Here is a 24,018-nt window from a genome sequence, read left to right as displayed (position 1 = left end):
GAGTGGGAGAAACAGAGAATTTATAGAGAAAGACAGGGACATTGCCTTCTAACACACGCCTCTCGGGCAGTGCACTCTCAAATCAAATACATAAGGGGCCAAAAAGACCACAAAAAGAGAATGGGATTGTGCTAACAGGAGAGAAACAAAGATCAAATATCCTATCTTTGCAAAGACATGCTGTCCTGTTACGTTGACCGTTTTACCCCAGACACAGACACAGGATGAGACAAAGCAAATAGCACGAGGAGGTGATTAAACCCCCCCCCCCTCTCTCTCTCCCCCCTCTCACACACATGTTCACCTCTCTCTCTCACTCACTCTAAGTGAAAGAAACGACAGGCCAGCTTACCTTTGTAGTCACAATGCAGAGGCAGTCCATGGTAGTGAGAACAAACAGGTGGGGTGTATCTCAACCCCCCACACCCCCACCCCCCCACAACAGAGGGCTGAGACCCCACACCCCTCGCCCCAGCCTGCCCCACTCCTGCTCTCTCTCGTCCTGCCTTTCCCCCCCTTTTCTTTTCTTCCGTGGATCTCTTTTCTGACTAACTGAACCAGCAAGGGAAAGACAGGATGGAGGGAGGGGGAAACGTAAAGAGGGAGGGGGAGGGACAGAGGGAAAGAGAGAGAAAAAGAAAGAGAGCGAGAGAGAGAGAGAGAGAGAGAGCGCGAGAGAGGGTGGGCTCAGAATCTGTATGAGAGAGAGGGAGAGGGGGAACGCGTCTATATTTTTAAGCAAGAGGCAAAGAGGAGAGGAGGGAGAGAGGAAGGAAAGAGGAGAAGAAGGGATGAATATGAAAGGAGATGGACAGAGGGGGAAGGAGGTAGAAAGGAGAGGCGATATGGGAAAAAGGGGAGATTCGCTCTGCGAGAGAAAGAGAGAGAGAGAAATAGAGATTAGACAGTGAAACAGCAGAGGATGGAGAGGGAGAGCCGAGGGAGGGGACAGTGAAGGAGAGAGAGTGAGTGTGTGGTGTGTGAAGACAGAAGGAATTAGACCGAAATAAAATGTGTAGTGGGGGAGAGAGTGCGAATTACATATGCATCACAGAAAACGGAAACACATACGACAATCAGACTGACACAAACAACCCAACCCCAAAAACAAGATCACACATTCTGAAGGAAGAGAGAAGGAGAAAATGTTTTCTGGTTGTTGTGGTGCTCTGCAGCTGTTGCCTTAGCAATGGTGCAGTTGTTGCCGTGGCAATAGGAAGGGTTGTTGTTGTCAGGTGGCCATTGCTGGGGTGCTGAGGTCTATGTGAATGGTTGTATCTATGTGTGTGTGCGTGCGTGTGCATGCGTGCGTGTGGGTGTGCATATGACACACGAGAGACAGTGAGAGGAGGAGCGGGATGAGGATTTTAAATAAGAAATAATCATACACGGAGGTTTCTTTTGGTATAAAGCCATATCCATTCTCATATTTCACTCTCTGTGGCTATATGTTTCGACAGTTAACTGGTGGTGTGCAAAATGTGGTGTATTTTCTGTGACTGATTGATTCCAATGCAGTGAATTGGGCCTGGAACCCTTGTTAATGCATTGCAGTAAAATGAATACTATCATTTGTGCATCTTAGGGGAACACTTTGCCTTTAAGAGCATGGACTGCACCACTACAGTCTGGTTTACGGGGGGATGTGTGCATCCTTGTCTTTGCATCATCAGCTCGGTAATTGTACAAAAGCAGCATAACCCCCCCTCCCCCTGCCAGCTCCCCACAAAGTAGGACCAATGGTGCAGTAATAAAGCAATTCTAAATGATGAACACACACTTATTCCCTGGGGTGGAGAGAGGCATAGATCCAATCTACAACAAATACAACACACACCCACACCCATAGCTATGCATGTACATGCAGGCATACGCGTATTTATACACACACACACACACACAGACATGAATACGTTAAAAAGCACCAAGCAGCATACCGGAACAGTGTGCATAGGAAGGCTCAAATCCCTGTGTCATACAAAATCCCCCATCCGGGCAACCATCCACCTACAGAACCTGAACCAAGCTACCGGTACTGTTCTGGACTCATGGCTCCCTTGAGGGAGAGGCAAAGAGTTTCAGAGGGTTCCAGAGAGTTTCAGAGGGTTCCAGAGGGTTCCCAGAGCCCACGGAAGAGACTCAGTAGAACAGCATGGACAACAACTGATCTGGAACTTCAACCTGTGTTAATTAACAGCAGTATTCCAGCCAGGAGGTGACCTGAAAAAGCTGACCTGTTTACCACATTGCATAACCCCACCCTATTGTGGCACTGAGGGTTTACAGACCGACACACACACACACACACACACACAACACACCACTACTGGCTTAACACAACTTTGTGAACGTTCATGTTCGAAACTACAGAACTTATGCCTCCTCAACAAACCACACATAACATCATTATTGCGACAAGACTTTACAAAGCACGACCGAGAGAAAGTACAGTGTGCAGAACTAGTGTGTGTGAATAATGACAAGATGTTCTATCCTCCTCGCACAGAAAACAGATACAAACACAAGCTTGGATGCCATTTATCTCTCTCCCTGCCTCCCTCTCTCTCTCGCACACATTTGTGGACGTAGTTAGTCCAACTACCAAATTACTAGTCTCTACCTACTCATCTCCTGCTCTTTTTAACAACACGCAGAGGGAGACACACACCAACAATCAACAGAGACAGAAGATTTACTCTAAAGGGAATAGCAGACGGAAACACGGGAGAACAAAGGAGACACACTGACAGACATGCATTGCGGTAGCAAAACCACTTCCCAATGCTGTGTACAGAACCGAACACCGGAGAAAAACACTCACCAAGAAGTATGCAGTCTTCATCCTCCTATCCCTCCTTCCTTAAAACAAGAGTGCTCTGCTGGCCCTACAGCTGCCTCAGTCTGACTCAAAGTAGGCCAAGGACAGGCTCTGGTCAGCTGAATGGCACCCAGGAGGAACATGTGGACCACGAGGATGCTGCAGGGGGATCACATTTATTTCAGATAGTTGGTCAATCTCACAGCTGTGACTTGGACTAGGTTACAAAAAGACATCACAACCAGGGATGTCAGGACTTTTCTTCTTCACATGCAACACTTCATATTGGCAAAACTTTGCAGAAGTGCAAATACTCCAACTTCAACTGTGGAATTCTAAATAAGGTCATTTGTAATGACAGTATTAGATTCGGCTACTTGTTGTTTTTGAGGTTTTGATGATCTGACCATGTCTCACTACTTAACCCCGTTTCTTGTCTTCTGGTTTGGGTTGGAGCCTGAGAAGAAAATTGCAGAACATTTCAGTAATCACATTTCATGGAATATTATGCCACCCGGTGGTACTATAATGAACTACAACAAAGTGACAACATACAGGGGAAGAGAAAAACTCTTGCATTTAGTTTAATTTCCCAGATAGCCTGCTGCATGGGGAATGGCGCGCTCTAATGTCTCTTTCTACCCCCTCTCCTGCACATTGGTCCTTCTGTGCCTCCTGCGGAACAGGCGGGAAGTGTGTCTAATAATATTAGTCGTCTCTGGGGCACTTAGATTGTCTTTACAATGTCAGACATTGTTTGACTTGATACAGTTAACTCGGACTGAACAACTGCATTTGGAAAGCTCCAACCACTGACTTTTTTGGCAAGAACTTCACTCACTGCTTGCATTACTGATGTTTGAAACTCCTGGCAGGGGAGTTTTTGGATGCTCTTAGATGTTAGCGTGCAGGAGGACCCAGCTTCACTAATATTTTGGATGCTCTTAGATGTTAGCGTGCAGGAGGACCCAGCTTCACTAATATTTTGGATGCTCTTAGATGTTAGCGTGCAGGAGGACCCAGCTTCACTAATATTTTGGATGCTCTTAGATGTTAGCGTGCAGGAGGACCCAGCTTCACTAATATTTTGGATGCTCTTAGATGTTAGCGTGCAGGAGGACCCAGCTTCACTAATATTTTGGATGCTCTTAGGTGTTAGCGTGCAGGAGGAACCAGCTTCACTAATATTTTGGATGCTCTTAGATGTTAGCGTGCAGGAGGAACCAGCTTCACTAATATTTTGGATGCTCTTAGGTGTTAGCATGCAGGAGGAACCAGCTTCACTAACATTTTGGATGCTTTGGTATTTCCTTATCAGGGCATCAAGGTCGCCCAGTGTCGAAACAGTGTCGCCCTGTCACCCTTTTTAATGACTGTAAATCAGTCAACAAACCCTTACTAAAACCAGAAACCCCATGGGAGTTGTCAGGGCTGACAGTGCCACCCATAAAAACTTGAAACTCCTAATTCAGAAGACTTTGCAGCCCACCTTTCCACAAATATGTCTGTTTTTTTCCTAGAAAATTTTAATTGTCCTATTTTCGGCAAAGTAGGAGGGCACCATGACATCACCAGACACATACTGTACTGTGCCACATAAAGCCTCTTTTTACATACAATCTCTGCTTTCACCAGGACTTAAAACCGGGGCTTCCTAAAATGTTTGCCCCAACCAGTCTTAGACCCCAGGTACAGGTATATCTGCAAAGCAGATGCACTCCTCCATATGATTCATAGGTTCCCTATTGTTTTATCCAAGTAGGAGAGGTGACTGGGTTCAAGCTCAAATACACTGAAGCAGTCCATGTTATTACAGTTTAGGCTGACATTATTTTCTTACATCTGGAAATATCATTTTAAGGGATCAAAATCTATTTTTATAGCTTTGTTGCTAGTGTTGTTATCAACTGTGACACAACTCCCGGCATTGACAACTTAGATGGAAAGATACTGAAGATGGTAGCTGACTATGGCCACTCCTTTCTGTCATGTCTTTAATCTGAGTTTAGAGGAAAGTGTTTGTCCTCAGGGCTGAAGGGAAGCCAAAGTCATTGCACAACCTAAGACTGGTAAAGCGGACTGTTCTAACAGCAGACCTATCAGCTTGCTGGTCAAACACAAAAAAAATGCCGTTTGACCAAATACAAAGCTATTTCATCTGTAAACAAAAGGACAACAGACTTTCAGCATGCTTATGAAGAAGGGCACTCAACATGTACTTCACGGACACAAATTACTGATGATTGGTTAAAATTTATAAGAAGAAGATTGTGGGTGATGTACTGTTAGATTTCAGTGCAGCCTTTGATATTATTGACCATAACCTGTTGTTGAGAAAACATATTGTGTTAAACCGTGGGGTGTTGGGTTGAGTGTGCAGAGATGGACACAGAGACAGGGTGGTTCTAGTCAGAAAACACAACTTTACTAGGCAACAAAAATAAACACAACACCAAAATAACTCAGGGTTGGCTCTGTCCTTCTTCACCTGTTCGGCTCCATGCCTCCGGGAGCTTCGTTCCCCTCTGGAGGCTCACTCCTTGCCTCTGGTGCCATGGTACTCCCTTTATGTGGCCTGCACGGCTGGTAGGCACTCTCCCCTAATTACCTTTACTTGGGGCCATCAGCGTCAGGGTGCCAAGCCTGTGTACTCCCAGCAGAGGGACTCAACGTTGTTTGTGTCCTTACCTCTTGCCATCCACACAAGTGGGGCATGGTCAGTGATCAGGATGATCTTTCTCCCTAGGAGGTACTACTTGACGGTGTCCAGCGCCCACTTCACGGCGAGGCACTCCTTCTCGACAATCGAGTACTTCTACTCCCTCAGTAGGAGCTTCCTGCTGATTGGGGTGCTGCCCGCCTTCCTGCTCTTGAGACAAGACGGCCCCTACCCTTGTGTCGGACGCGTCTGTGTGGACCAGCAGGTTTTTTGAGAAGTCCGGGGTGATGAGTACCGGGTGCGAACATCGCGCATCCTTCAGGGCCTGGAATGTTGCCTCTGTGTCCTCCGTCCATCGCACCGTCTGGGGTAGGCATGCCTTCGTTATGTCTGTGAGAGGAGAAGGTATTGCGGCAAAGTTAGGTACAAATCGACTATATTAGCCTGCTAACGCCAGGAACGACTTCACCTGCTTCTTGGTTCGTGGGACCAGCCATTCCCTAATGGCATCCAATTTATTTTCTTGGGGCTTCACATTGCACCGCCTGATACGATAGCCCAGGTACTCCACCTCGGCATAGCTCAGCTTGCACTTGTGGAGGTTTGCAATCATCCCTGCATCACTTAGCGCATCCACCACTACCTGTAACCTACAGAGATAAGACTCCCAACTGTCACTGTGCATGATTATATCATCCAAATAAGCAGCAGCGTACTCACGGTGCGGGCGCAAGATGCGGTCCATGAGTTGCTGAAAGGTCGCTGGGGCCCCGTGGAGCCCGAAAGGAAGAACCCGGTAGTGGTATAGGGGCTATACCACATATATAATTGACGTCACCTACCCGCTCGACGATGTCGTAGGTCCCATGCCACGTAGCCAGGAATTTGCTTTCCGTTGTGGGGTTCAGGACCAGGACATTCTCACCCGGGTGGAACTCTCCAGGTTGGGCCCCTCGGTTGTATAAGCGCTCCTGGGTGCATTGCGCATGGGCCATGTGCTCCTTCACAACTGGCCAAATCGCCTTCATCCTCTCTCTCATCTCCTCCACGTGTTCCACCACGCTGCAAAGGGGGGGTCGGTTTATCCTCCCTGACTTCCTTGGCTAGGTCCAGCAGTCCGCAGGGCCGATGGCCATACAGGAGCACAAAGGGGGAGAACCCAGTCAATGCTTAGGGTACCTCGCGCACGAGAGCCAGATCTCACGTTTCAGTCCTTCATAATTCGCTGCCTGGTAGGCGTTCAAGTCTAAGTAAGCCTTCTGGGCCTTCCCGGAGAGGTAGGGTGCCAAAAGGCTGGCCCGCTTGGGCCATCCTTCCCTCTGCGCCGTCCTCTCGAAGGTGCACAAATATGTCTTCACGTTATCTTTCTCCATTAGCTTGACCAGGAACTGATTCGGGCTAGACTCCTGAGCCATATCACCCTTCAACTGGGCTACCTCCGCTACCAGTCTGAGTTTTTGTTGGTGCTGCTCCTCCAGCGCTTGCTCCCGGAGAGCCTGTTGCTTCTGCTGGCTGCGGATAAACTGAGCCACCAGTTCCTCCATGATAATACGCTCGACCCCACGGCACCCAAAGCAATGTATCTAATAGAACTCAGTTTTCTTTAATGGAAGCCACTCTAATATCAAACATGTAGGGTGTGGTGTACCACAGGGCAGCTTTCTATGCCCTTTATTATTTTCTATTTTTACCAACGACAAAGTATGTGTGTCTTGGTATGCGGATGATTCAATCATATATGCACTTCAACAACCACAGCTAACAAAGTCACTGAAACCCTTAACAAAGAGTTGCAGTCCATTTTGGAAAAGGTGGCCAGTAAACTGGTCCTGTATATCTCTATAACTAAGAGCATTGTATTCGGTGAATGAATGGTATGGCTGTTGAAAAAGTTGAGTAAACTAAATTACTTGGTGTTACCTTAGATCGTAAACTGTCATGGTCAAAACATATAGATTCAACGGTTGTGAAGATGGGGAGAGGTCTGTCCATAATAAAGAGACGCTCTTCTTTTTTGCCACCACACTTCAAAAAGCAAGTCCTGCAGCCTCTAGTTTTGTCTTATCTTGATTATTGTTCAGTCATGTGGTTGAGTGCTGCAAAAAAGACCTAGTTAAACTGCAGCTGGCCCAGAACAGAGCGGAACATCTTTCTCTGCATTGTAATCAGAGGGCTAATATAAATACTGTGCATGCCAGTGTCTCTTGGCTAAGAGTTGAGGAGCGACTGACTGCATCACTTTTTTATAAAAAAACAATGTGTTGAACATTCCTAATTGTTTGTATAGTCAACTTACACACAGCTCTGACAACCACACTTACCCCACAAGACATGCCACCAACGATATTTTCACAGTCCACAAATCCAGAACAATTTCAAGAAAGTGTACAGTATTATATAGAGCAGGGGTGGGCAAACGTTTTGGCTTAAGGGCCACATCGGGATTTTGAAATTCAATTGATGGTCAGATTTCTTGGGGGACCAATTGTTTGTTAAAATCAATTTGCGGGGGCTTCCTGAGTGGGGCAGCGGTCTAAGGCACTGAATCGCAGTGCTTGAGGTGTCACTACAGACCCGAGTTCAATCCAGGCTGTGTCACAGCTGGCAGTGACTGGGAGACCCATGAGGCGGCACACAATTGGCTCAGCATCGTCTGGGTTAGGATAGAGTTTTCCCAGGCCGAGATTTCCTTATCCTATCGGGCTCTAGTGACTCCGGTCACCGGGTGTACGGTGTTTCTTCCGACACATTGGTGCAACTGGCTTCCAGGTTAAGCGGGCATTGTGTCAAGAAGCAGTGCAGTTTGGCTGGGTCGTGTTTCGGAGGATGCACGGCTCTCGACCTTTGCCTCTCCCGAATCCGTACGGGAGTTGCAGCGATGGGACAAGACTATAACTACCAATTGGATACCATGAAATCGGGGAGAAAAAAGGTTAAAAAATATATATATATATATATGTGTCGCGAGCCGGATTGAAGTGCCCTGTGGCACTTTTATTTCAGCTCATGATTCATGATTCAACACTTTACACGTTGCATTTATATTTTTGTTCAGTGTACTTTCTGAAGGACAGCTAAACTGAAAGACAACTAAGAACCTAGAGATTATTATGGCATATTTGCAACGCAAATGCCTTGTGACGCAAAAAACTTTGTAGCAGTGTTTCCGAAGACATTTACTGTAAATAATTTAAAATGAATCATTTAATTCCCCCTTTGAACATGCGTACACTCAGTAAAAAGTGTGCTATCTAGAACATAAAGGGTTCTTCGGCTGTGCCCATAGGAGAACCCTTTGAATAACCCTTAAAAGTTCCAGGTAGAACACATTTGAGTTCCATGTAGGACCCTTTCCATAGAGTACAGCAAGCTCCCAAAATAATGTTATAGCATGATTCAGACAACCTTATTGAAATGAGAAACTCCCTGGCAGTTATAAGCCCAAACTTCCAGAAAACAGTTTATCATATATGGCATGTAAATCAGGGACTTTGTATAATTGACAATCTATTGATTGTTAATTCTCTCATATCAGTGCAAATTAAACAGATACAGAAGTGAGTTATATCAACAGATTTGTAGCAAATCTCTAGTGTAGATTCCTTTGACCATATCAGGGCTTAATTTACAAGGGCTTGAGGAGTAAAAAACTTGTACAAATGTATAATTGATCGAATCTTTATATACAGTGTATTCAATCAAATTGTCTTAATAGGGCCTGTCACAAATCCCCTGCCAGTGACTTATCAGCATCTCACAACCCTTCCAAGCTGCACACTCCACTCCCCATCCCCCATGACAGGAACCTGAGAGTCTAGGGCAGGGGTATTCATCTCTCACGCTACGAGGTCCGGAGCCTGCTGGTTCTGTTCTACCTGATAAGGAATTGCACACACCTGGTGTCCCAGCTCTAAATCAGTCCCTGATTAGAGAGGAACAATGAACAAAAAAATCTGTGGAACTGGCTTTGAGGTCCAGAGTTGAGTTCGAGGGGTCTAGGGGTACAATAGAACAGCTTCTCAAACACTCTCTGACGTGGGCCCGGATTGGTTGCGAAGGGGCATGCTGTTAGGGGGCAGGACACCTGACAGCTCTTCGACTGTGCAGGCCAGTGTCTCTTCACTCCTGTGAGCGGACTTGTGGGATGGAGTGCATACAGAAGTGAGTTGTAACTTGTGTTTGCCATTTACTGTTGGTAGTAGTTAATGATAATTGTTTCCATATCTCGCCTATACAGTCATTACTAGTGCTCCTGCTGTGCTATTGCATTCATGCCAATTGTAAATAGCCTATTCATTACTGTTCATCTCCTGTACTACAGAACCACATCTATTGTCTGTTGTGTGTGTGTCTATGGCAAAAAAAGTTCCCTTGTGTGTAACTCTGAGGTCACCTCACTCCCCTCTTACCAGGGGAGGTGCTAGTGGGTCACAGGTCAGCCCAAACTGAGAATCACTCTCGTTCAGGGCCTGTGGATGAAGTCCTCTGTGGAATGACTAATGAGCACCGACTGCATTTCAATTGATTTGTTTATTAAAACATTTCAACAAAATCAGAACTAGACCAGCATTTGCCCATCTGCTGGTGATAGTAAACAAAGTATTAAGCGTAAGAATTGAGTAAAGCTTAAACAACATTACATTATGAATTGACTGGGTTAAAGTGAGATGGATTAACAATTAAAGTCCAATCTGAGGCCATGAATAGACTACATATGATTAGTTGGCAGCAACTAAATCATATTGAACACACGACACGAATCCATTGAAAGAAAGAAAAAGTACCAAAAGCAATCGACAGAACAGGAGTAAAACCAAACAAAACACTGATCCTTCTTATTATAGCCAAAGTAAAAACATTGATCATCCTCTCAGCATTGCCAACTCCACCTGACTGACAGTTGTTCTTGAATCAACTACCAATAGAAAGAGGCAGGAATATTCCCTGGACGCAAAGTAGGACATCTGGAAGAATGCAATCCGGACCAGGAGCAGACTGAAGACAGGCCACACTCATCCACAAAGTCACATTGAAAACAAACTGCTTTTCCTAGTCAGTCAGTTAGGACACAGAGGAACTCAAGGACAGTGTTAAAATAAAGACTGACCCTATTAAAAAAATAAAAAAAGTGTGAGAAATGTCCCTACATGAGTTCCATTTGGACATAACATGGAAATAACTTTTATGTAAAGGATTCAAGTTGGGTTTCGCCAGTCCATTCTGAATAAAATGCTGGATATGTTGATGAACCAACTGAAACAAATATATTCCTTGACTGAACAAGAGTACAAACAGTAGTAAAAAAATAGGGAACACAGCCTGTGCATTGGGAGCAAAAAGTCCAAAGTCATGATTGAGTTTCCCAAAGCTTCTCATCATCTGGAGTGGAGTTCGGTGAGTGGAGAAGCCATCAGATTGTCGTTTTATAGAATCTAGCGCCATGTTTTGGACTCCTTACCTTCAAAACAACACAGCATCAATGTACAGGCATGTAGAAAGCTGACGGAGTCTGTTTGGGGTTGAGATATATATGCTTACAGACTGGAGATTAAGGTGTCTCATGGTGGTTTGGGTTTATGCTGCTCAATGGACTTCCAGGCAGATTATGTTCCTTTATGAAACAAGTAGATTGGCCTTTGAAAACCTGTGGGAAAAAAAACATTAAAATCCATTTGTTTTAGAAACAGTATGTACTAGACTGGGAAAAAGGACAAAATAAAAAAATCAGATGGATATTGTAACCTATCGACCAATGACTTACCTCTTGACGAACTGTTAGGAGTCCCGATCAACTCGTAGCTGGAGAATCCCACCTCAGATGTCAGATATGTGGAGAACTGTTCTGGTTTGAGGCGGATGCTGTGGTAATTCCTAAAGATGCTATCCTGTAACAGTAAGAAATAGGGAGATATTATGATGTCATCTTGAGTCCTGAACTGCCCCAGAGCTGAGCACAGCTGCGCATCCTCATAGGGAATTTTGCAAAGAAACATGCTACTTGTTAATGGTTTGAGTTCTTGTTTTGGCTATCATCAATATGGCTAATTCTGTATGTGCATTTGGCCAGTGTAACAGATTACATGATTGGTGCTCCTTACAACACCGCCCACTCTCTCACCGTGAGTTTCTTTCTCTTGCCGTAGGTGACCCAGGGCTGTGGCTCCAGGACGAACAGGCCTCCAGGACGCAGGTGTCTGAACACTCTGTGGAAGAGGCGCTTCAGGCCACCGTCTCCCCAGTTCAGGTGGACCCACTTGGTAACGCTGAAGCACAGGATGACGTCATACTCTGGTCGCTGGGTCAGCAACAGAGCATCACTCTCCAAGACATAGTTCCCCTGAGGAGGAGAGGGAGGGAGGGCAAGGGGATGAGTTCTGAACAAGGTGTGATATTTCTCTCTGAAGGGTCACGCAGAAGTAGAGGCAACACAGTATTGTTCATTTTATTCTTAATATAATGAATAACGATTACTAAATGGAAAGAAACAAAGGCTGAAGGGCACGCATGCTTACCTTGATAAAAGAGACATTGGAGGGGAAGTCGCCGGGAGGCATGGTGAGTGTTTTGGGGAGTGGGGGTGCTGCTATGGGCCCCCTGGAGATATGCAAGGAGACCGGGAAGGAGCTTGTCCCCAGTTCAACAGCAGGCGCTCCAGAGTCCTTCTCCTCAGCCCCACTCTCCTGATCTCTTCTCTCTGCGCAACGCGACAACGAAACACCATCCGCTGCCTCCACTGAGACACAGTCGCTTCTCACCTGCTTTTCGACATTTCCATTCTCAGCCCTGCTGTGCTCTCTTTCATTTTGTTTGTGTGTTTGTTCGCCTGAGTGTGACGCGCCTTCCTTCCTCTCCTCCTGTCCGTTTGCCTTCTCCTCCTTCCTTTCCTCTTCCGGCCCATTGGTCTTCTCCTCCTCCCCTGCAGTTCGCCGGGCCTCCTGGGCCTGCAGCTCTGACAGGTAGTGTCTGATGTTCTGGCGGGCCGCGTGCACCAGACCGCCGTCAATGTCCAACCCCAATATGCGTGCGGGCCGCAACTTCTTAGCAATACACAGTGTCAGGTGACCCGTGTTGCAGCCCAGGTCCAGCACTGCTTTACCCTGGAACCACTCTGGACGCAGACAATGGAACCGCGGGTCCTCAGAACAGCCTGGGTTGCGGTAACCATAGTACTTGTTGTAGTTCCCATACTGGAACTTCTTTTTGTTGCCTTGGTGCTGCTGTCGTTTGTGCTGGTTATGGGGCTGCTGTTGCTGGGAGGACCCCCTGGGACCTACCACTGGGGTTTGGAAGGAAGACTGTGCGTTTCTCCCGGGCCCAGCTCCACGGCCCTTCTCCTCCGTCCCTGACCTGGACATAGGAGTAGATTGGGCCATAGGAGGGTCTGTTTTACTAGAGTTGCGTCTGCGTTTGCGTGGCCGGCTAGTGAGCTGGTTCGGGCCTCCGGATGTGGCTGCCGAGGAGTCTTCCGGGGCTCGAGGCTGGGCCTGGGGGGCTGATACAGTGAGCGTGGCCTCATCCCTGCAGTTGGAGGGGTTGATGTTGTTACCATCACCACCCTGGGGGTTCAAGATGGCTGGGACACTGGCTGCTTCGAAAACTGAGGCAGACGCAACACTAGCAGATGCCAGGTTAGCTAGAGAAGAAGCAGTGGTGGTCACTTCACCACTTCTCTCTGAATCTGACAGGTCCAACCCGGAGACTGAGGACCCCCCACCACCTCCTCCATGGTGTCTGTGGCGGTGTCTCCTCCTGCCGCCACTCTTAAAGGGCGACACAAGGAGGCCCCTACCTCCCATCCCGCAGTTAAGGTTGAGAGGGTCAGTGATATCCCTGGGAATGAGGATCTCTACAGGGTCGCGGTTCTTGGCAGGCAGTGGGGAGGACCTGGGTGTCTCAGCGTTCAGGGCCCTGTTCACGTCCTCATCCAACAGACTGTTGAGGTTCAGCGGGTCAAATATGTTTCCTCCCAGCAGGAAGTTGGTGGGCAGAACCGAGTCACTCTCAGAGTTGGCCCGTCGTCGTCTCTTACCTGCTGGATGTTTGAACCCTGCATTCATTGTGCTGCGACGCTTTGAGAGTTTCTGCTGTTGCTGTTTGGGCTGCTGCAAGCCATTTTTTGGGTTAAGGTGCTGCTCAGTCACCATGGTCTCCTTTCCAACACTCTCTGTCTGGTCGTTGGGGTCAGCAGACCTGCTGTGCTTGGTTTGGGCCCCACTGTCTGGCATGGGGCAGGTAGAAGCACCATCAGTGCTATCTGGGTTGGACAGGGTGATCTCTGGGACTTTGGTGGTATTGTTGCAGCTTCCAACGCATTCTGAGAGTTTTTGGGGTGGCAGAGGTGGTGCTGGGTCCACTTTCGTACTTCTGGTTGGAACAGTCTCTTTTTCAACAGACATCTTTATCATCTTCCACTCAATATTTTTGGTGCTGACATGGGACCACCATACTGAAAACACACAAAAAATAGATTATTACAATGATCTCTGAAATGGATAAATCATAATATTTATAAATTCATTCAATTGGACAGTTGTTTTCAGTTTCTGCTTTCCTGGCTATTTCAAGCACTCATTCAAAATATGACAACTTGTAAAACTTGCCATCCTGATTTGTGCCTGCATGATATTCTATAAGAAGTCCCCAAAATGCATACATGTCACTGGATATAGGCTAGTAGAGGTTATTGGAGGCAAACGTTGAGTGTACGTATACAATGAAGAAATGTAAACCATCTCCTCAATGCCTACTTCTGCGCGTGAACACGCTTTCTAAATCCTGTTAATGAATGGCGATATTTTCCACGAATCCTCCTCTTTGTGTTCATGAACAAATGCGACGAAGTAAAATGCACACTTGTCGTCTAGCTACAGGATGAGGCAACTGTATGTTTATCAACAACAAGTCTCAGCTCACCGTTCCCCCGCCTTCCCGTGAAGCTGAACTGTCACACTCCCTCCCGAGTTCCTGGCGTTCCCCGCAGCATCTGCTTCGTTGATAGCTTGGTTGTTCGCTAATATTATTTTTCACTGTTGAAATCAAACATTATGTTTGGGAGAAAAGCCTCTCCAGAATTCATAAAACAACCAGTTCTGGGTGAATTTCACTATGATTGTAAGCTCGCTGTACACAACAAACTCCGTTTAACTTCTAGCTCAACAGCTCAACCTCACGCAGGTTGAAAGGTTCAAAGGGTTGTTTTAGCGTTTGCTAAGGGGCTACACTCGTAGACATGCCTCAGAACCAATAAGGTTACGATTTTTAGGCAGACTTCCTAAAATTGACCAATTACATACGTGCGGGGGTTGGCCAATTCACGTCGACCTAGTTTTACACACAAATAGGTGTCCCATAATTTGCCGGTCTGAAATTAAATGTGTTATTCCCCGCCATTTGGAGAAATTCCCTATTAAAAATGTATTGTAAACCTGTATACGGTCAATAAGCGCCATTTAGTTCAAAATATTTTCATCAACGGAATGTTGTAGAGACAAGACTAAACAACAGATTTACAAACGCTCCCAACCCCTCTCATGATTTCCACTAGTTACCACAGCCACCAAGTCAAAATGGGCTAGGTCGTAAAAATTCCTGAAAACAAACATTTGCTTTTTGGTCTAAATTTAAGGTTAGGGTTAGGCATAATGTTCGCAGTGTGGTTAAGGTTAGGGTTTAGGTTATGTTAGGTTTTAAAATATATTTTAATAATTTATATAAGAAGATAAATTGATGGGAGGAGTTTGCAACGGTTGAAAAGTTATTGGATTCGTTTTGGAACCGGGATGCGTCCCAGGCGTGAGCTGGGTGCCCAGTTGTCACTAGTTACCGCAGCCACAAAGTAAAAATGGTCTCTACCATAAAAATAAAAATATACTTTTTGGTCATAATTTAAAGCATGGGAGTAAAACATTGGAGTAAAACAAGCCTATATTTGGGGTTCTCCGTAGGCATTTGTAAGTTACATTCTTCAAGAATCAAGCAGGTTAGAGCGTTGGGCCAGTAATCGAAAGGTTGCTGAATTGATTCCCCAAACTGGCAAGGTAAAAATCTGTCGTTCTTCCCCTGAACAAGGCAGTTAACCCACTGTTCCCAGGTAGGCCGTCATTGTAAGTAAGAGTTTGTTTTTAACTGACTTGCCTAGTTAAATTAAATTTTAATTTTTGAAATAGTCAGGGTTTAGCCATAATTGTGGCTGTGGTAACTAGTGAAGACCGAAGTGGCCTGCTCCGGCCGACGGCGAAGTCAGCTCAAAACAAAAGTGATGTAGCTCAAAACAAGTGACATAAGGTTAAGCACATGGAGTAATGGGTATTATTCTGTTTTCCAAGTGCCAAACTGGAGAAAAAAACGATTTATCTGCATTCCAAATGAAAACTAGTTTAAAAATTCTAACATTTTTTTTATGGAAAAGAGAGGTTTGACGTTTCAGAACGGTGCACCATTCCGCCTTTTGACAACATGACCAAACGGAACAGATTACTGTTCCATTTGAGAAGAGCGTTCCTCCTTCACAGCTTTTGCCCGTTCACGTCATGGGCCATGCCCCACCGAGGTTCTTCTTAATCGAACTCCCCTTTCGCGGGCGAGAATTGTAAAATCGTGATTTGTAGTTTTTTATGCAACAATGTCCAGGATTTCCTCCTGTACCCCTGGTAAAAAAAAGTATATTATCTATAAATTCTATCCAACCATGTCCAGGATTTCTCCTGTATCCCTTGTAAAAGGGTTTATTGTAGACTATACATTTTGGGAAAGTTGCTTTGTTACCTCTAACCATATTGCCCAGAGAAACTGTTTTGATGAAATTATAATCTCGGGTTAATTTATTTAGACTACCCTACATTTAAATCGCAGTTGGCTAGACGCATTGTTGTCGTTGCCTCTGAGTGAGCATTGTATTCCTTTGCTCTTGACTCATAATATTATCTCCTTCCCCTTTTTGGGAGGATTTATTTAAAGAAGTTAATATCTTTAGCTGGACTGACAACCAAAATCAATAGGCCAGGGTTGTTCATTGGAATCATAATAGATAATGGGCTTTGAATGCCAACTACAATAGAGCCAAAATCTTAAATCATGACAAATATCTCAACCACACTGATAGCCTAACTATCAGTTATAACTAACACTTAAACCATGATAGTGTTATGATCATGATTTTGATAAATGGGCCCTAGCAGTGATTACATTTCTAAACCATTCATTCAGTTTAGATCAATCAGTAGAGATGATTTGAAATGTCACATTAGCACTGACATACAGTGAGTCAAGTTGGAAATGAAGTGAGTTAGCAAAATAAGAACTTTATTCCCCTGAGTTTAATTACAAGACTTTGTACATGAACAAATATAAATATATATACAATGTTTTACATGATTTATAATTTAGGGAAGAATCCAAGACAGGGAAAAACTGTTTAGGAATGTAAAAGAAGAAAATCCATTGTCCATGACAAAGAAAACAACGAGAAGCTCCAGGCAGTCTACACAGTAAGCTCTGTAGAAAACATAACACAGCATGAGAACTCTGCTGTTAAAAGGCCTTTTAAAGTGACAGTGACAGGTTGTCAGAAAACTTTTGATTGTCCTTGACCTCTTGACATTTTTCTAGCTTAGCCGGCCCTCACCACACGCTGCTTAATAGGAAAGATGAATGATGTCCTGAACGCGTCCGGTGATGATCTGGATGGCCAGATGCTCTCAGAACACAGATTGTAGAGACCTTTATGTGTCCTGGTGGACACATTGGATATCAGGGCCAGGGCCTCCATATTGCCTGGGGCTGGATTTGAAACAGTGACCGCCTCAGAGTCCTTGTTGGGCCGTCGGGCACAGGGCCAGAGGGACATAGAGGGGTGGGGATACTGGAACCCAGGGGAGTATGGTCTAGTACCAGAGGCGCCACAAGTAGAGATGTAGAGTGAGACGAGGATGACAAGGAATCTGATCGATGTTCAGAGGGAGAAGGAGAGAAGGGGAAGTGGCAGGGCATGGAGAGGTATGGAGAGGTAATGGTGATAGGTGTCGAGGAGCTGGAGTAAGAAGGGGAGGGTGGGGGGGAGAGGGAGTGAGGAGGAGATGGGTATGGGTGTGAGAGGTGTTGGGTAGGGTGGGGGTGGTGGAGTACAAAGGTGTTGGGATAGGTGGGAAGAGAGGTGTTGATGTAGGGGAAGGTGGCCTCCCTGCTGGCTCGTTGATGACCCATCCCTGTACTTTCCTTCCTGTTCTGAACTCTGCCCAGTAAGCATTGTCCTTCTGCTCCAGAGCCCCAGGGCTGGAGGTCCAGGGGAAAGGTCTGGCTATGCACCCTCCCCAGAGGGCAGGCACTGTGGGCATCCAGGTGGTCCCTCAGTTCCTGGACAAAGCTCTCTCTCTGGGAGGGGTCCACGCTGTCAATGTAGTTGCCCAGGCGGGAGATGCATTCTCTGAAACCTGCACTGTAGATGGGGTTGGGTGGGGGCTGTGTGTGCTCATGTATGAGGCCTGTCCTTTTGGAACTCACAGCACTAGTCACTGGAGCAGAGGACTCTTTCACATGATTTTCTGAAAGGGCTAGTGTTGGTCAATAGTGATTCCAGCAGTATAGGGAGAACATTTAGGAAGAGAAGAGAGGACAGAAAGAGACAAATCGAGAGATGGATCCATGTGATGTGAAGATGAAAGTATGAGAAAATATCGTGATAGAATGGATGACGAATTTGGAGAGAATACAAACATGGGCAGAGAGAGGACAGTATGAAGAAGCAGGATGTACATTTGTGGGAGAATTGTCAACAGAATTTGCAAGAGCCAATGTGTATTTGTAGATGTTTGTAGATAAGTTATACAAAGGGAAGATAAGGAGGTTTTGGGGAGAGAAAAATAAATAATTATTAGCACTCACATTAATATTTAATATTCTATATCAACAGTTTGGGGCATATTTCGCTTTCTATTTATGAAATAAATTACATGAAAAACACACGGGCAAACTATAAACATTTAGGATTGATAGATACCTTTTCTGTCGTTCCCATTTGCTTTTCTTCGTATGTAATCGACAGTCAACTCTAATATTTCAGCTTTTTCCAATTTTGGATTTTTCAGCCGCTATGAGAGAGAAGAATAATCCTACTGAATATAATGCATTACGATCAACCATTACGAACAATATTTCGAATTTTAATGATAAATGATTTTTTGGTATGGAAGTGATGATTTTATGGTTAAATACAATACTTTTAATACAAATATAAAATGTTAAATTATATTTTGGACGTGTCTATCAAGTTCCTAACAGACAACAAGTTACGTTTTCAATTTCATTAAATGAAGGTCATGGATGGATACGTTGGTAAAAACTCGGAAGTTTCGCGCAACAGCATTTCTTCGTAGTTTTCACACGGGTCTGCTTTCCGTGTGGTTGTATGGGCTGTTTGAAATGTAAATAATAGCTTGACAATGTGTATTATTGAAATACAACGGATCTATATTTTCGATAATACAATGGCACACAATGAACTGATTTCAGAAAGCTGTTAGAAAAGCAGTGGTCAACTCAACTCACCATGTCAGAAGTGTTGCTTAGCAGTATAGTCCTCAGCTCATCCAACCGTTGGTTTATCCTATCACGCCTCTTCTTTTCAATTACCGGTTTAAGAACCTAGAAAATAATCATCATCATCAGTTATTGCAACAACACCAAATCCAAAAACAAATTCACTGACACCAAAATATAGATTATATTTTTTTAAACATCAGTTTTACGCACGATCTGGATTTACCCTCTTTAAGGAATTACGATTATTCATGTTTGATCCTTCCAATTTTCCTCGATTAAGTAGGCCTATATGAATAATGACTACTTTTCCAAAAAGAAAATGATGTATTCATCCAATCCGGTCAATGAAGCTGAAAAGGAAGTCTCCACACTAACCAACAAAGCTGGTTCATTTTTTAAAAGAGGCCGCAAAGCTACTTATAAGGTCAAGCAGACCGACTGTCATTGGTTGAAAGGTGACAATAACGTTCTCGACCGTTCTCACTTCGTTGCATGCCTTCTTGATACTCACCAAATGTGAAATATGTTCAAAGATACAGTAGCTTCATTTCAGCAAATCAATGTGCATCTTTGGAATGATCTGGAATATGTTATTTACAATATAGCATAAACATTTAGAATTAACGTAAAGTCCATAATATAGCAATGTATCTTAATCCTAACATGTAGCTATGGCTGACGACGTAGGCTGTGTGATTCTGTGCATTATTTTTCAGCCATATGCTTACAGTATTAACGTAATGAGCTGTAAATGCCCGGCTTAGCCTTCTCTGACCTTAATTTGGCATAGAAATTAATGCGTTTATACCATTATTGGCGCAATTGACCAGTAAAGCAGTTATCGCTTTATGTAAATATAGGACCAATTTGGTACGAAATGTGTCTTTGGGGCTTGGTGGGTGTGTCTCCAGACTCAATGCATCTAAGAAGGCCTTTTGACTATCCATAACAGTACTTCATATGTATGCGCCAAATTGGCTTCTTAGACAAGTGTACCTTGGGAACGTTGGTTTTCTCGTGGGAACAGAAATCTACTGTTGCTGAAAAAGTGTCAAAATGAACACAATCACACCAACTCGAACACACTCGTCTTTATGATGTATACATTCCATGTAAGTGACAATTTACGCATGCGTGGCAACAGTCGCACCTTGTGTGAGCGTGCAGTAGCCTACCATCTGCTCCACATGGGCAAGTTAGATTGCGCTGTTAATCAACACGAAGTACACAAATGAGCCGTGGGAAATTGAGCCGAAATCCACATTTGACATGCACGCGAATCGAGGATTGCGGTTTTATCTATTATGGTAAGGCCATGCGTAAAAATAGGCCATTGCAAAATAGCTTTTAACCTATGCATGGGGAGTGAGAGAGGGAGAAAGAGAGAAATTGCAGTGAGAAATTGGAGCGAGAATGTGGTCTTTTGGAGGCCGCGCGTAAAAAGCATCAGTGAATGGAAAAATGACAAATGCATAAGTGGGATGTCTGGACAGAGGTGCAAATTTGCCACGGGCATATTGTATACTCTGTGCAAAGGCTATAAACAAAAGTAAAACAGAATAACTTTGACAGAACAGTACATTTAAAATAATACAAAATGCATTAAATGAATCCAAATTATTAAAAGGAAATGATCATCAAATCTGACCAGAGAGGATAGGTCAAGCTCTAAAATGCAATGTCAAATACCTTCTTGGTGATATTCTGTTACATCATGTTAAGTGTTAATTGTTTGTGTCGATGCTGGGAACATTTCGCACTAAATGACCATCCATTCTTGAAGTGACTCACTTGGAAAATGTCACCAATCTCTCGCTCATGAGATAATGCAGGAGTTGTGGTTTATTATGTTAGAATGTATACATTTAGCAGTTTAATAGCCTGTAACGGTGTGTTTGTTCCCAAACACCGACTCCAATATTGAGCCTTGAATCAAATGTCTTGACAAAAATCACACAATCCTTTCAATGAACATCCATTCAGCATATAGCTTGTTGAGCTATGTTGAGTTTTGCGTGTTGAGTTTTGCGCAAAACGCCATAATCTTTCTGTCCGCTCTGCCTAGTTATGTCAGTCTTAGGTCTGAGGGTCACATTTCATTCAAACTCAAAAGTTCAAGTTGTGCTTCACACACAACTTCTGGGTTGTGTGCCTGGGTTGTTGTGGTTATGGTAGCGCGTGTCTGAGAGACATGATATCCCTTTGATCTGAAGGCTATTTGGCCAAAGAAGGAGAGGGCAGTGTGAACTGCATGAGAGAAACCTAAATGCTGATAAAATATCGTAAGTATTTTTCTTGGATTTTCATGAATTCGTTCCTTACTTTTTTTAGTGTAACAACTTATCTGAATAATGCGCAAACAAATTAGACAATACCCTTACATTTCTAAATGGCTAACAAATATTATATTTAACCATATGTTAGCATTTACGCAATTTAGGTTATGGAATGTATCAGTAGTTATACTGATTACAACATGTGGTACAATGCAATGAGAAAGGCCTATACTTTTTATGGACAATTGGCCAAATTAACTTTGCTGTTCCCCGACGTGACAGACCTTAGCCCCTTTCCCCTGGGAAAGACAAGGATTTACACATTTGTTTATGAGCCTACCTGTTAGATTTAGTAGGCTACATAATTTAAAAGACAAGTGTCGCCACTTCCTGAGGTGCGATGGTTCCCACAGCATCAAAATCGAAAACCATGGGATGGCGCAGTGGTCTGCATCGCTAGCTGTGCCACCAGAGACTCTGGGTCTGTCGCAGCCGGCCGCGACACGGAGGTCCGTGGGGCGACGCACTATTGGCCTAGCGTCATCCGGGTAAGGGATGGCTTGGAAATCCTTGCCTTATCGCGGACCGGGCGCAGTGCGCGCCAACCAAGGTGCACATTGGTGCAGCTGGCGCTGTTGGATGCGCGCTGTCTTAACGGGAGTTGCAGCGATGAGACAGGATAGTAATTACAAACAATTGGATACCGTAAAATGTTGTGCCAATTAGAATGTGGAGACACCTCACGTGTCAACTTTCACCAACAGCTCTTCGGTAATAGACATGCCATTTGTCTTTCACGCACAAGTGCCAGGGTATGACGGCGCGTGCCTACAGAGAACTTTATTTTTACACTTGCCAGACTTTTCTCAAATATACCCGCGGCTACACATATTATTGTAGGCTAGTCTGAATTAGCGACACGCAGTGTCTTGAGATAAATAAATTGTGATTTCTGTGAATATTCGCAATATTCGGTTATTCCTCAATATTAAAGGCTAACTCTTGAATTTATTTATTTTTGTTCCAGATTATCAAGTATGTTACCCTTCACAGCGTTCACTGAATGTTTTGCGCATTGTAGGGATTGTAGGGATTGGCCACTATGGAATTGGTCCCCCCAAAAAACACTTCCTATGGTGGTTCAATGCATTCAACTGCTATGTTAGGCCTTTAATACGTTCACCAAATTCACTTTGCTCTTCCCTGATTTGACAGTCTGGGAAATTTTCGTTCAGCCCTTTCCCTCGGGAAAGGTTTAGGATTGATGGGCAGTGTGAACTGCATATTTTTTATTACCTGTTAGAATTTGTACATCATTTAGCGAAGATGTGTCGCCACTGGAGGTGCGATGGTTCCCACAGCACACGTTTCCCTCTAAAAGTAAATGAACACAAGGTCAAATATAATTACATCCCAATACAATTATTCATCACATAGGTAGTTATGTATGCGAAGGCAATATCCTCAGCTTGTTTGTATAAATTAGTCAGAAAAGCTTGTTGGGTCTGTGCATAAAGTGTTGTGCCAATTGGAATGCGCAAAACCATTGGGGCTGAAAGTGTGCCTGTCAGTTTGAGAGGTGGAGGGGTCACTTTATTCATATGTAAATCCGTGTCGACTCTTGCCAGCACCTGTCTTGTAATTACAATCCCCGTGCCATTTGTTAGAGCTTTCATACACGTGCCCACGGGTGTTATTGTGGCTGTGATGGCTTGTGCCTAAGCACATGATCAAACAGGTTAAGAAACCTGTTTAAAAAAGAAATGATTCAACCAACAACTTTCATTATAATTTTTATACCCATCCTATGATTGTAACCCGTACCAAAGCAATACATTAACTTAATTTATTTAATTAGATAATTTTGTAAAACATAGATGTTTTTAATTTATCAGGGATCTGAATCTTCTGAATCGTGTATCAAGTATTTCAGCCGTTGCCTACTAGAAGCGTGTGGCATGTGGTGCGGATTGGCTACCCGATGGGGATGGGAGGAGTCCAAAGTCAAGTCTACCACCTACGGATTTAAAAGTCGTGGAGAGACTAAATTGTCACATCGAGAAAATATCCTTCCTCAGTGACAAGATAGTAGAGAAACAGCACTGTTCTTCCTGATTATTATTTACATCTGGATAATCTCTGAGTTTCCTCCGTGTAGGCTTTTTTACGCACAGCAGAAACGCGTAGATTAATACAAATACTAAACTATTTGGGGGAACAGAGAACGTGAAAATGGACGAGAAGGTAATACATAATGAATGTACCACTTTCAAGTGATTGTATTCCATGCCTGCGAGATATAATTTCATTTGATGAACGGCCTTAATTTAACCATACATTTCACGTCAGTCTAAATTCATTTGATGTTTACAAAATTCTTCGCTTGTTGAATTCAATTGAAATATGATGAAATAATTTATAAAAAAATATATAATGACGATACATATGACGAAAGGGGTTATTAAGAGCTGTTCTAACTATGCTGCGTGGTTTCCCAGAGACATTGATCTGAACTCCCACTCATGATTCCCTTTCATCTTTCACTTGTAACTCCTGAAGCCTCAAGTGGAGAGATATCAGAGAGAGAGAGAGAGAGAGAATGGACCAGTCTGGAGAGGCTGAGAACAATGCTGCTGCAGTAGCCACAACATCAGGTATGAAGTTCACTTGACTGCTCTAAATGCAACTTATATCACTGTAAACTCAAGGCATTTTTAACTCCAATACTT

The 24,018-nt window shown here is 44.2% G+C and overlaps 3 protein-coding genes across 6 annotated transcripts in view; all 3 read right to left on the bottom strand.

Annotated features, from left to right (window-relative positions):
* The window catches only part of LOC110534036 (disks large homolog 4), an 89,771-nt gene extending 89,319 nt beyond the window's left edge, over positions 1 to 452 (bottom strand). Inside the window, exon 1 of the mRNA XM_036990435.1 lies at positions 353 to 452. Within this exon, the coding sequence (XP_036846330.1) occupies positions 353 to 382 (30 nt within the window). The 5' untranslated portion in view covers positions 383 to 452. The remainder of the gene's footprint in view (positions 1 to 352) is intronic.
* A 9,536-nt stretch (positions 453 to 9,988) lies between these two features.
* LOC110534037 (7SK snRNA methylphosphate capping enzyme) lies at positions 9,989 to 15,034 on the bottom strand. 2 transcript variants are annotated; one of them, XR_002475076.2, is made up of 6 exons: positions 14,391 to 15,034; positions 11,990 to 13,923; positions 11,596 to 11,814; positions 11,239 to 11,362; positions 11,016 to 11,121; positions 9,989 to 10,935 (listed from the first exon to the last, which is right to left on the bottom strand). XR_002475076.2 is itself a non-coding variant. In XM_021618673.2 (5 exons), exons 2-5 carry the CDS (start codon positions 13,880 to 13,882, stop codon positions 11,081 to 11,083), a joined length of 2,277 nt encoding a protein of 758 aa, XP_021474348.2. In that variant the 5' UTR covers positions 13,883 to 13,923; positions 14,391 to 15,034; the 3' UTR covers positions 9,989 to 11,080. The 2 variants fall into 2 exon arrangements, 1 of the variants encoding a protein (XP_021474348.2); XM_021618673.2 differs by having other exon boundaries at positions 9,989 to 11,121.
* A 1,730-nt stretch (positions 15,035 to 16,764) lies between these two features.
* Positions 16,765 to 21,921, bottom strand: LOC118936925 (transcription factor HES-7-like). 3 transcript variants are annotated; one of them, XM_036934576.1, is made up of 4 exons: positions 21,630 to 21,921; positions 19,020 to 19,115; positions 18,472 to 18,562; positions 16,765 to 18,025 (listed from the first exon to the last, which is right to left on the bottom strand). In XM_036934576.1, the coding sequence occupies exons 2-4, from the start codon at positions 19,020 to 19,022 to the stop codon at positions 17,226 to 17,228; spliced, it is 894 nt and encodes a 297-aa protein (XP_036790471.1). In that variant the 5' UTR covers positions 19,023 to 19,115; positions 21,630 to 21,921; the 3' UTR covers positions 16,765 to 17,225. The 3 variants fall into 3 exon arrangements, with proteins under 3 accessions (XP_036790471.1, XP_036790472.1, XP_036790470.1); XM_036934577.1 differs by lacking the exon at positions 21,630 to 21,921 and adding an exon at positions 19,224 to 19,388; XM_036934575.1 differs by lacking the exon at positions 21,630 to 21,921 and adding an exon at positions 19,237 to 19,388.
* Positions 21,922 to 24,018: the final 2,097 nt, after the last annotated feature.

Source organism: Oncorhynchus mykiss, chromosome 10, assembly GCF_013265735.2.
Source record: "Oncorhynchus mykiss isolate Arlee chromosome 10, USDA_OmykA_1.1, whole genome shotgun sequence".
NCBI lineage: Eukaryota > Metazoa > Chordata > Actinopteri > Salmoniformes > Salmonidae > Oncorhynchus > Oncorhynchus mykiss.
This window is presented reverse-complemented; position numbering and strand designations above follow the sequence as displayed.